The 12,239-nt window shown below is 49.7% G+C and overlaps 1 protein-coding gene across 1 annotated transcript; it reads right to left on the bottom strand.

The window, feature by feature from the left end:
• Positions 1-3,294: 3,294 nt before the first annotated feature.
• Positions 3,295-11,441, bottom strand: LOC135876253 (sulfotransferase 6B1-like). Its single transcript, XM_065401450.1, has 4 exons — positions 11,291-11,441; positions 8,261-8,355; positions 5,414-5,570; positions 3,295-3,425 (listed from the first exon to the last, which is right to left on the bottom strand). The coding sequence occupies exons 1-4, from the start codon at positions 11,439-11,441 to the stop codon at positions 3,295-3,297; spliced, it is 534 nt and encodes a 177-aa protein (XP_065257522.1).
• Positions 11,442-12,239: the final 798 nt, after the last annotated feature.

Raw genomic sequence — 12,239 nt, 5'->3', positions numbered from 1 at the left:
CAGTTGGCACATGAAATTGGTTCCTTGGTCTGAGAAGATCTCTTGGGGTAACCCCACCCGGGTGATTTTCATAAGTTCCGCCGCGATGGTACAGGTGGGTGTGCTTCTCAAGGGGACAGCCTCAGGGAACCGTGTGGCATAGTCCATCACCACCAGGCCGTATCTGAACCCTGCAGTTCTCCTCGCAATGGGTCCCACTAAGTCCATGGCGACCCTTTCAAACGGCATTCCAACCACTGGCAGAGGAACCAGTGGGGCTTTCGGCATGCTGGGAGGCGCTGCCAACTGACACTCTGGGCAGGACGCACAATGATCTTTTAACCTCTTGATGCACCCCTGGCTAGAAGAAGCGTGCCAAGACCCAGGCCTGGGTCTTCTCTAGTCCCAGATGGCCGGCGGCAGGAATGTCATGGGCCAGCCGTAGAATGGCCCATTGATGGCATCGGGGTATCACCACTTGAGACCGGGGCTTATGGGTCCAGGGTCGCGGTCAACATGGTACAGTCAGTCCTGTGTTAACTCGAACTGCAGCCATTGGTTGGCCCACTGTGGGTCTGTCGCCAAGTCCACGGCTGTGTCCAAGGTGGAGTCATCTTCCCCAGGCCAGGTCAGGGTGCAGACTTTGGCAGTGACCTAGTCCTGTGGTGGGGCTGGCAGGTCACCTAGGTTAGGGTCCCCCTGTTCAGTGGCCTTGCCATCAGGGTGCTCTCCCTCGAGGGCCATCTATACCGGGGACTCTTGGTGACCCATGGCTTGCAGCAGCTGGGAGAATTCAGGCCAGTCCTGGCCCAAGATGATGGGGTATGGCAGCTTCTGGACCAGGTCCACAGGCAGAACCCAGGTTACCCCATCAATAGTTAGTGACACTGGTGTCGTGGGGTATGTCTTCACGTCCCCATGGATGCACCGGAGGCATATCTGCCCAAGAGGTTGGTCAGCCACTGGGACAAGCCACCGTTGCACCAGCGTTTATCCACACCCAGAGTCCACCAGAGCATGTAGTCCTTGCTTGCCCAGGTCCACAGGCACCATCAGCTTGGTTGACGGGTGTCATCGGGCATGGGTTTCCGCCAAACACACCTGGCCAAATGAATAGTCCATGGCTGGGCATTGCCATTGGAGGTGCTTGAATTGGCCACACGCGAAGCAGGGGCTGATGTTGGCAGAGGCGATCCGGGTCTTGAGCTCCTGTGGGGTTCCGGAGGGTCCTGCGGCATAGGTTTCCCTCCACCACCTCGGCCAAGGGGTGGTCAGCAGGCCATCGGGGCCAGTCAGGCTTGAGGACCAGGGCCGCGGCCACCCTTGCTGAGCAGGTTAAACTTGGCAGTCGTCCGGGGGTTGGATGGGGGGACCGGACCAGTAGGAGTATTAAAAGAATCTACAAATGTCCACCAGATAGTAATGGAATTTTCAAGCAAGTCAGGAATGTAACCCGGGTGCTGTAATGGGAAAGTCAGAAAGTGCAGTGGGCAAATTCTGCAACAAATTATCCATAAATATATTTTGGAATTTTAAGTTAATTTGCTTTGCCTGAAATGTTATAATTCAAATAATACAAAAATTTGACTTAGACAAAGAGCTCTCATGTCAAGTGTAAGTGTAGTCACAGGAATCAGTGGTTAGTGACCATCCATTGTGAGACAAATGTTTAATCTTTTTTTTTTTTTTTTTAACCATGACCTCTGTCCGAGGCCTTTGGCCGGGAAATAAAATTCAGCCTCAATACCTTTTTTACAGTAGACAATTCAAATACTTGAACAAAACAACACCTGGAATCCAGCCATGTAGCCATATTATGTAATGATTGTTTAAGCTCTACAATTAAGCTCTTCAGATTGCAAATGGTGGAGTATTAGGCTTCTGGTTTTATTTCAGTGCTCTCTTTTCTTAGCTGGGAATTAGAGTAAAATTAGATGTAATTCTCCACCTCGGTGTGTATATTTTAGGTGCTATGGATATGGGTTCACCACTTCTAGGGCAGTGCACTGCCCTCACATGGGCTGGACTGTAGAGTTATAATCCAGCTAATATTGACATTCACTGCCTCAAAGATTTTATTGTCTACAAGGGATTGTTAATGAAGCACAGTTCTAGTGCCTGGCAGACTCTACGGGGACACTAGCACATGTATGTCCATTACAATGGACTTGGCTCAGTCAGCAGTGGAACTTTCCATTGCCCCTTAGGCCGGACAAAGACACTCCTCCTATGACCCCTCTTTTATGCACTGATGCAAACAAGTTACGTATTACCCTTCTGACATGGTTAGTGACCAGCTTACACCTTGTACCTGTTGGTTCGATCAAAACATCCTGTCGTCCTGACCTTACCTTTAGGAGGGGTCATTTTGGCCCTGTACCATCTTTAGGGAGTGTGTTTATACCATAACTTTGTAGCGGGGTGTTCTTGGACCACTCTTCTGGAATGTGTTGACATGAAAATTTAGTGCCTAGTACTTCTTAGGAGTGCCTGTGTTTTAGCAACACCAGCTATATTCTTGCCAAGTTCATGTACTGACCGGTGAACTTGTAAGCAGGCATTTGCTTTGTAATAGGGCCTGACTTTTGCTCATAGAGTTATTTTTGCTAATTTGGGTTCAGGCCTCAAGCCTTGTACTAGGCACTGTGTTCTAGGCTCTCTCTCTTTCCACTACACCAGGAGTTAGTGGAACTATTAAAACCTAAGGTGCAAGGTGACAAAACTTGCTTTTTAATGACAGATAATGCACTTTGGCAGTTTTGTAGTATTATATTGGATGTGGTCATTACAATCTCATTGGTTAAAGGAAGACAGTAAGCTGTATGTTAAACATGCTTGTTGTAAAATTCAAGTCTGATAGATTTCAGAGGGGTAGCCGTGTTAGTCTGTATCAGCAAAAACAACGAGGAGTCCTTGTGGCACCTTAGAGGCTAACACATTTATTTGGGCATAAGCTTTTGTGGGCTAGAACCCACTTCATCAGATGCATGGAGTGGAAAATACAGTAGGGAGGTATAAATACACAGCATATGAAAAGATGGGAGTTGTCTTACCAAGTGGGGGGTCAGTGCTAACGAACCAATTCAATTAAGGTGGAAGTGGCCTATTCTCAACAGTTGACAAGAAGGGGTGAATACCGAGGGAGCAAAAATCACTTTTGTAGTGCTAATGAGGCCAATATAATCAAGGAGAGTGAGAACATGATTGTTTACAAATTCATACAAAGAAATCTGGATCAAGTAAATAGGCTTTTCCTTCAGTGTACAAAAGCAAACAAGCAGATCATTTTGTGCTTCAGTAAGCTAGCTTTCATTTTCATGCTTTGCAGTACACCCCATACTTGATCTTTGCTCCCAGTTTAGTTCCTGCTAAGGACTCTTCAAACTTTTTGTCCATTTCTTGGTTCTGAGCTTCAGTAAAAAGGTTCTTCCAGTCACTAACACTGCCTGCAAGCAAACATATTTATTTAATTTTAGTGTATATATCACTGCCTGGTAGCGAAGACTGTAGTGTTTCAACTTTTGTTCAGAATTGGTTCTTTTCAGCCATGGTTTACACTAACTAGAGTGTACATTGGTGATCACTAAGGACCTGATTGAAAGCCTACTGATGACAGTATAATCTTTTCATTGACTTTAATGAGGTTTGGATCAGACCAGTGGTGAAGCCAGTTTTTGCAGTAAGGTGGGGGTGATGGGTCATTCGTTGAAGTTTGGAGAGCAATTCCGCCCTGCATTCACATGTCAGCAGCGGTTCCTCTCCCATAGATTAGGGCCTGGCTCTCCACTTTGGGTGTTGACATGTCACATGGGGTCGCAGTGCCATTCAGGTTTGGTCCAGACACCCCTCCATCATGATGGAGGAGTGGCAGGGCCAAATTTCAGTGAGTGGCATTGAGACATGGTGCACAAGGTTGCAGCCCCACACCACCTCATGTGCCATGTTACAACGCTTGGAGCAGAGAGCCAGGCCCAGCCCTGTGGGACTGGAGCCGCTGTTGCCAGGTGAGTGAGCAGCTGGTTCACTCTCTAGCCCCATGTGAAAATTTGTGTTGTACACCTCCTTTTGTCAATTGCATAATATGCTTGAGAAGGCACAGATGCTCCACCCCCACTCTACTCCAAGGCTCCACCCTCACTCCACCTCTTCCTGCCCCCCTCAGGCCCTCCCCTGCCCATGGACTCAGCGCCTATACCACACATACACCTAAAGGCCACAGGGGGTGGTTGTTCCCCTTGCCCTCCTATTAGTTCCGCCACTGGAATAGGTTCTTCAAGAGAACATTTACCTTATTACAGAAAGATTTTTCTTTGGCCAGTGCATTTTAAATAAAGTAAATATTTAAGCTAATGAGCTACAAAATATTCTTTTTTCAGTGTGGCCATCATGTTTTTCATTAAATACTATGTGCAGTAAATAGAAGACCTCATTGTCACACCATTATGATGAGTAATATCTTACTCCCTGAGTAATCTTATTTAAATTAATGCTACTACTTTCTAAGGTACTATGCAGAGTGAGTAGGAGTGGCAGACTCAGGCCCATAGAAAGTGCATGCACCTTGCTTAAGGAAATCAGATAATTAATTAGGTGTGTGTGAAACACACCTGTGGACCAGTTACATGCTTTTGATTATCTGGCATGGCAGGATAGAAGGGAAATAGTATTACTGTGGGACTGCTCCTAATCCAAAGTTATTTTGGGGGTGCATGGGGGGAGGGATAGCTCAGTGGTTTGAGCATTGGCCTGCTAAACCCAGGGTTGTGAGTTCAATCCTTGAGGGGGCCACTTGGGGATCTAGGGCAAAATCAGTACTTGATCCTGCTAGTGAAGGCAGGGAGCTGGACTCGATGACCTTTCAAGGTCCCTTCCAGTTCCAGGAGATGGGATATCTCCATTAATTAATTATTATAATTATATTCTGTCCTCCCAGAAGGGCTGGAAGCTACAATAATAGCTGCTTCTTAAAGAAAGGGTGTGGGAAAGCAGAGCAGAAACAGAACTATAAATTATCTTGGAGATACTATGGGCCAAATCCTTGGGAGCTGTAGATTGCTGACATATGAAAGAATGTGGCTGACTACAGGTGACATACAAACTGATTCCAATATCTGTTGGGGAAGGTCTATCGATTGAAAAGTAACAAATGACTTTCCCCCAAGTTGAAGACTGTCTGGTTTGGGGAACGGGTGGGGGGAGGGGGGAGCTTTGCTTTGAAGAGAGGAACAAAGAGGAGCCAACCTGAAAAATCTTTCTGATGTTCTTCTCGAAAGAAGAGTGACTGGTGAATGTACTTTAATGTGGAATGAATGTTTTAAATACTGCCTCAATGACGTGTATTGACTCCCAGTAACTTTTAATATGGTGTCTGCAAAGAGAAGTTTGAGAATAATCTGCCATTAGGGGACTGTCAATTGCATCTTTGGGAATTCACCTTTGCGGAAGAGAACATTTCCAAGTGCCCCATGGGTTTTGTGGGAGTTCTCTTTCATAGTCTGGAAGCTGTTCCTGTCTGCAACAGCTTGACTCTCTTCATCAGTCACGGAGAACCCAAAGAACTCAGCTATTTTTTTCACTCCCAAATTTGGGTTCTGAAAAGAGGAAGAAGGTGTCAGGGGGCAAGTTGTTCATCGAGAATACATTGTTTCATTGTCATTGTGCCAGACTCACACTGGAACTAGAATGCTTTGCTTTACCCCCAGTAATACTTTTCTAAAGCTTCACATCTGAAGATTTCAAAGTGATTCATGAAGCTGTATAAACAGTGTGCCCATTTTACACATGAGTAAACTGAAGCTCACAGAGGTTAATGGCCTGATTTTCAGAACTGCTGGACACCCACAGCTGCTGTTTGCTTCCATGGGAGCTACGGATGCCCAGTACCTCTGCAAATCAGACCATTTGTGACCTGCCCACAGTTACAAAAGAAGCTTGTAACAGAGCAAGGTACAGCAAGGGCATTGGCAACAGAAGCACCCTCACAACGTTCCTCAAACCACTTTTAGGAGTGAAAGCAGAGTTTGGGCTCCATGCCAGTTCAATACTTAGCTTCTGTGCTTTTTTTTTTTTTAAAACAGCTACCTGTTTCTTTTTCTTCAGTATGGTTGCAATGCAGACGTTCGTGTTAAAGCACACAAGGAAGGAGTGGAAGCAGCAAAAAAGCCATTTATGAGAGGTGTTGAACTAAACCTGTGATGGGTTAGGTGTGCCTTGCATGTCTAAGTACTTAAGTGATTGGCTGACAGTTCATTTGCTGTGCACAAATATCAAGCCCCACATGTCTGTGATACATGGAGACTCTAAGGACTGTCTTTATCATTTACAATCTTAGGCCTTGTTTCTAACAAACATGTCAAGGCTAAGGGCTCGTTTACACTAAAATGATAGGTCAACCCAGCTACATCACTCAGGCGTGTAAAAAAAAAAAATCTACGCCTGAGTCATGTGGATAAGCCGACCTAAGCCCCGGTGTAGACAGCGCTAGGTCGACGGAAGCATTCTTCTGTCAACATAGCTACTGCCTGGCGGAGAGGTGAATTGACTAGAGTGATGGGAAAACCCCGCCGGTTGCTGAAGTAACTATCTATGCTGAAGTGCTACAGCAGTGGAGCTGCAGTAGCTATTTAAGCATAGACAGGCCCGCCGACAGGGGATGGGGGGGCAAAAGGGGCAATTGCCCAGGGGCCTGGGTGATTTAAAAGGGCCTGGGAGCCCTTTTAAATCATCTGGGCAGGCTGCAGGGCTCCTAGGCACGCACAGGGTAGTACCGGCGGTGGGGAAGGCAGTCGGGCAGGCATGTGGAAGCCCTGGCCGTGCCAGAAGAGTGCACCCAGTAGCGCAGCCAGCAGCTTGCTGGGCACCAGCCAGCACTGGCGCAGCACCGCCCAAATGTCAGGTAGACCTTTCTAGGGGGCCCATTGACTGTTCTGCCCCGGGCAGAGCCATCCCTAGGGGACAGCGAATCGGGGCAACCGCTCCGGGCCCTGTGCTTTGGGGGGCCCCGCGGCCTGGCGCAATTGGCCAGCGCAGTCGGTCCTGGAAGTGATGGGCAGGTCCCAGAAGTGCGGGATTTGTCACTTCTGCCCTGGGCGCTGCACCCCCCATGGGTGGCCTTGGCCCTGGCTCTAGGCCCAGAATTGCTGTCGGCAGGCCTGAGCATAGACGTAGCCACACTTCTCAGAACATCAGTGCTGTGAAAGGTGGCTTCATCCCCAGACCCCGGATATGTGAGCAAATAAGCAAACAGGAGAAACTGGCCTCTCCACCCTCACAAGAGCTCTGGTTGGCTAGACAATTGGTAGGAAATCCCACCCTTAATTCCTGCTGCCAGCTCTCCTCTGATTGGAGAAGGGGCTCCTGAGTACACAGCAGGCTGAGAGTCTAAGCTCCAGGCTGGGGGACTGGCCCCAGGAGCAGTCTGGCTGTGTGGCCACCTGTGAGCCAGCATCATGCCGCATGTGAGGATCAGCCAGAGCCCAAAGCAGTGCCCGGACCAGTGACTGAAGGACTGATGCTGGCAAGCATTGGGACTCTTTGCTGACAGGGTTTTGTTCCCTTAATGGTGTTGGAGTGGTTTCTGAGTGAATCCCTTCCCCCGCCCGCCCCCCAAGGGCTGTAGAAGGAGCCTTCACACCACTGCAATGAATGGGAGTTGGGAATTAACTCCCAATAAGGGGAGCCTCCAACACACAAGTCACTTTACACTTATGAGCAATCCGTACCAAGCTGGGGCTTCCCACATAGGTAAACTAACTCACATGCTTGCGTGTTTGCAGGACCTAGGCCTTAAATTGTAGCTAGACCATATTGTGGTTTTCACCAGTTAGTGTCAATGTTACTGATTCAGGGTTTTTGTAGTGGAAAAAACAACTTCAGAATTGCTGAGCTGCCAGTAATAATTGCTTTCTGTACATTCACTGTTCAAAGATGTTAAACCCAGAAGGAACCATTATGATCATCTAGTCTGACTCCCTTCATAAGCACAGGCCATAGAATTTCTCCCAGTAATTCTTGCCTAATAGCTCATGGCTGAACTAGAGCATATGTTTTAGAGAGAGATGCAATTCAATCGGTTAACTCCCATCGATTTTCAATGGGAATGTTTGTGCCTTTGAAAATCTTCCTTCTAGTTCTTAGTTATTCTAAAGTAGTTTTGTTCACTTCTATGTTTCTTTGACACCTTAAAGTTAATTCAAATAAGACTGATAATGTCTGAATAGTTCAGTGACCAACACTACATGAAACACAAGATAAAGCACTCTTTACATAAATTTAACCTCACCTCTTTCAGTTCTTCATAAGTTATAAACATAATATTTTCATCATCAAAGTGCTTGTTCCATTCAATGATATGGTCAAAATAGGAGCCCCAGGACACTGGAGAAAAAAGTGTCATATAAAGTGTGAATACTTAGGAGGCTGAAGATGGGTAAGCAAGGGACAAATGCATGAGGAAGGATGTGCGCGTGAGGGGGATGGAGTTCTATGTCCTTCCTTCATCCTCCCGCACCCTTTCTGGATGTGTCTGAGCAGAGCCAGGAACAAGCTGGCCAATAACACATTTCCCACAGGCCTAGGTGAACAGAAAGGATTCTCCAATTGTGAAGATAAAGGCTACCCAGTCAATCCATCTCCACAGACTTCAGACAAGCACTCAGTAATTCCAAATGCACAACCACTTTCACTACCTACCCAGCAAATGGAGGTGTTCAAAACTCATCTTGAAGTGAAATTCTTTAGAGAATCATATACTCAAGGAATTATTCTGGGGAAGTTCTATGGCTTGTGTTATACAGGCGGTCAGATGAGATGGTCATAATGGTCCCTTCTAGCCGTGAAGTCTATTAATCTTAGTTTACTTTTCACATGATATTGTGGCTCCCAACCTCAAAGTCTGATTTGTATAGTGTATTTAGCACTTTTCTGTATAGTCAGCCTGATTCTGCTCTGTTATACCAGTGTAAATTAGGAGCAACTCCACTGAAGCTGAAGGCAGGTGCTAGTTTATAAATTTGGATGAAAATTTGAACACAAGTGAAAGAGTAAAGTGCTTTTTAAAAATATTATACACAGGAGCAGGAAAAGCCTACTTAGATTCCAAACACCTGTTGATTTTACTTAGGGTTACCAGATAGCAACTGTGAAAAAACAGGACGGGGGTTGGGGGTAATAGGCACCTATATAAGAAAAAGTCCCAAAAAATGGGACTGTCCCTTTAAAAACGGGACATCTGGTCACCCTAATTTTAGTGGACTTTGGACCAGACCATTATTCATCAAAAACCACCTTTTGAAATTCTTGTCAAAGTTTTTGAATTCTTAGAATTCCTTCTATCAAGTTCAGAAAACTTTGCAGTATAAATAATTTCATAAATTCATTGTTTTTAAGGCCAGAAGGGACCATTGTGACCATCTAGTCTGACCTCCTGTATAACACAGGCCATACAACCTAATCCAGTAATTTGTGTATCAAACCTGTAACTTCTGTTTGATAATAAATCTGGCTTACCAGATCCAGCCCCGATTCTGCATGGCCTTACACCTTGTGTATTCATTTATGCCTGCACAAAGTGGGTATAAAACACAGCCATTCTGATCTGATAGCGTTTTACACCCACTTTGCACACACATAAATGACAACACAAGGTGCAAGGCAATGAAGAAACAAGCCATATTTGCTTTTCAACTTTGTCTAACCACTATAGGTGAAATTCTTCTGTGCTCTCCTTAGCTACAGAAGGCCCCAAGCGCTAAGAAATTGGTGTGGTTCTACTATACAGGAGAGCCAGGAAGCTGAAGGATAATATATGTGGGCTCTACACCCCTCTCCCATGTGCTAATGAGTTCCACAAATGGTAGGAGGGCCAGGGGAGTGACAGGGTTATGTCCAGAGCATCTATGGACTGTGTGGAGTAACTGGCTACAAACCCTCATGAGGTGTGGGTTGTGTGGAGCGGTGTACAAGTGTTTGCCGGGGCTTGACCCTCTCTGGGGTGGCGGGGAGCCACACCGACTCACTACCCCTGGGGGCTAGGGTACTCTGTCTGGCTGCAGGGTCTCCCCCGGCAGCCCTTGCAATCCTGAAAAGATACAGTCAGCCCGACCCTGGCTCAGGGCAGGCACCATCGTTATGTCAGGGCTTAGACCCTCAGTCAGGGCTGAGCAACAGTAAGCAAAGTTATTTAAGCCCAGGCCCTAGGTCAGGGCGGGGCAACAAACACTGAGTCAAGAGCTCAGGCCCTCAGTCAGGGCTGAGCAACAGTAGTAGGCCTAAGCCTCCACAGGCCTGGGAGAGGGGGAGACTGCCACCCATGGATTGGGTGGCAGGGGGGACGCAGGCCCTCCCACTCCACTGCGTCCCAGCCCGGGGCCCTAGCAGCGGCAGAAGGCCCGCTGCTTGGTCAGTGGGGATCCTGGCCACAACACACTGACATAGGCTCTGGCAGTGCTGCAGCCAGACTGGGGTCGGCTGCCCCCGGGCTACTTCCACACTCCCCCTCTGGGCCTACCTGGGGGCTGGTGTCGGCCTCGGGGAGATCCTGGACCATGGGTTCGTCAGGCCAGGGATCGTTCGGCAGGCCCGGCGGCTCCTCCGGATAGGAGGCGCAGGGCAGGCCCGGCGGCTCCTGGCAGCCGCCCCGGGCCGCGGAGGTTTCCCAGCCCCGAGCTAGGCTGGAGACGTCTGGTCTCTCCGGCGGTTGGGGCCTGACTGAGTTCTGAGGGCGAGCCTTTGTACTTCCGGGTCGCCGCCTGACCCCCTGAGGGGCGGGCTCAGAGTTCCCTAGCTCCGCCCACTCCGGCCTCCGGATGGGTTCTTCCCTCTCCGGGACGGCGGGGAGCCACACCGGCTCACTACAGGGAGGGATCGGTCGCCTGGTGCTAGAGCTCCTCTCTCTTCTCCCTCCTTCCCTCCCTGGCCCTCTCCTGCTGTTGCTGCTGCTGCTGCTGCTGCTGCGTGAGTGAGTGAGTGCGGAGGGGGGGGCCTTGCCGGCCTGCCCCCCCCCTCGCCTCCGGAGGGAGAAGCACCGGCCCCCCCAACACCAACACCGACACCATCTGGGGGCCCACCTGCTTGCTGGCTTGCTTGTTTGCCTGCCTGCCTGCCTGTTTGCCTGGCCGGACGCCTGACGCTCACTGCTGTTCCTGTGTGGGAGCCGCTGCCTCCGTCGCGGAGTCGGAGGAGACTAGGTTCCTGATTCGGGAGATTGTGGAGGGGATTGCTTAAGAACTGTGTTTTGTTGAGTGACTTTGCCATCTTTGCTCCTGGGGTGGTGCTGCCTCCAGTCGCGTTCGGAGGGTGGACGGAACTGAGCCTCTCGCTCGTAATTCCTCGGAGTGGAAGCCATCGTGTGCTAGGACGCTCTGAGGTCGGCTCGAGATCCTTTTGTCCTGTCCCCTGGAGCGGACTGTGGAGTGTGGACGGTACTGAGCCTCCCGCTCGTAATTCCTCGGAGTGGGAGCCATTGCGTGCCAAGAAACTCTGAGGTCGACTTGGGATCCTTCTGTCCCGTCCCCTGTATTGCAGGGAGCGCGGGGAGGGGCGCGGTGCCCCCCCCCCCTTCGTCCATCTGCTCCCCCTCTGCCACCACCCCCACCGCCGACAACCCCTCCACCGTCCCGCGTGTCGCCTGGACCTGCTCTTCGTCCCTCGGCGGGGCTGTTTGCCCCCCCCGCCCTCTTCCACCGTCCGGGACTGTTTGTTTACAGCAGTGAGCGGCAGGACCTCCGCTTCACGAGCGCTGTGGGTGCACCTTTCCCCCCCCCCCCGCTGCGTTTAGTTGGGGGGATCCCCTCCCTGTAGCCCCCCGTTTATCCCGCCCCCCCCTTTTTTCGGCCCCTTCGGTTTGTTCTTTTGGTGCTCCTTCCCCCCCTCCCCTTCCCCCATTCCCCCCCCCCACGGTTTCTAGCCTGCTGGCTGTGTTCTCGGCCTTGTCCTTGAATTGCAGCTGGCTGAAGTTTTTGCAGTTGGCTGGGAATTTGTTTATATTCCTGGGCCGCTGCTCTGTTTTTCCCCCCCCCCCTTTCCCCCCGCGCGCGCTCGTGTCCCTGTTTTGTTGCGCCCCCCCCCCCTTTTGCATTGTTTTTGCCCCCTTATGTTGTTGTTATAGTTTTCCCCCCCCCCCCCAACAGTGTAGCCGGAGGAGCCGGCATTCTCCCAGAGGCGCCCTCCTCCCCTCTCTGTAGCTTTCTAGGAGGGTGTGGTTAGGCCCCTCCCCCCTCCTCTTCCCCTTTTTCCCCGCCCCGTTTGCAGCTGAAGGTTGT

This window comes from Emys orbicularis, chromosome 3, assembly GCF_028017835.1.
Source record: "Emys orbicularis isolate rEmyOrb1 chromosome 3, rEmyOrb1.hap1, whole genome shotgun sequence".
In the NCBI taxonomy this organism is placed as follows: Eukaryota; Metazoa; Chordata; order Testudines; family Emydidae; genus Emys; species Emys orbicularis.
The sequence above is the reverse complement of the archived record's forward strand: the minus strand, read 5'-3'. Positions and strand labels throughout refer to the sequence as shown.

Bases quoted from the DNA above. Each gene is read 5' to 3' on its own strand.
- LOC135876253 (XM_065401450.1), bottom strand. From the start codon at position 11,441: ATGGCTCCCACTCCGAGGAATTACGAGCGGGAGGCTCAGTACCGTCCA. The intron at 8,356-11,290 runs GCTCAGTTCCGT...TTTTTTCTCCAG, and splicing joins CGAGGAATTACGAGCGAGAG to TGTCCTGGGGCTCCTATTTT. The intron at 3,426-5,413 runs GTGAATTCCCAA...GTTTGCTTGCAG, and splicing joins AAATGTTCTCTTCCGCAAAG to GCAGTGTTAGTGACTGGAAG.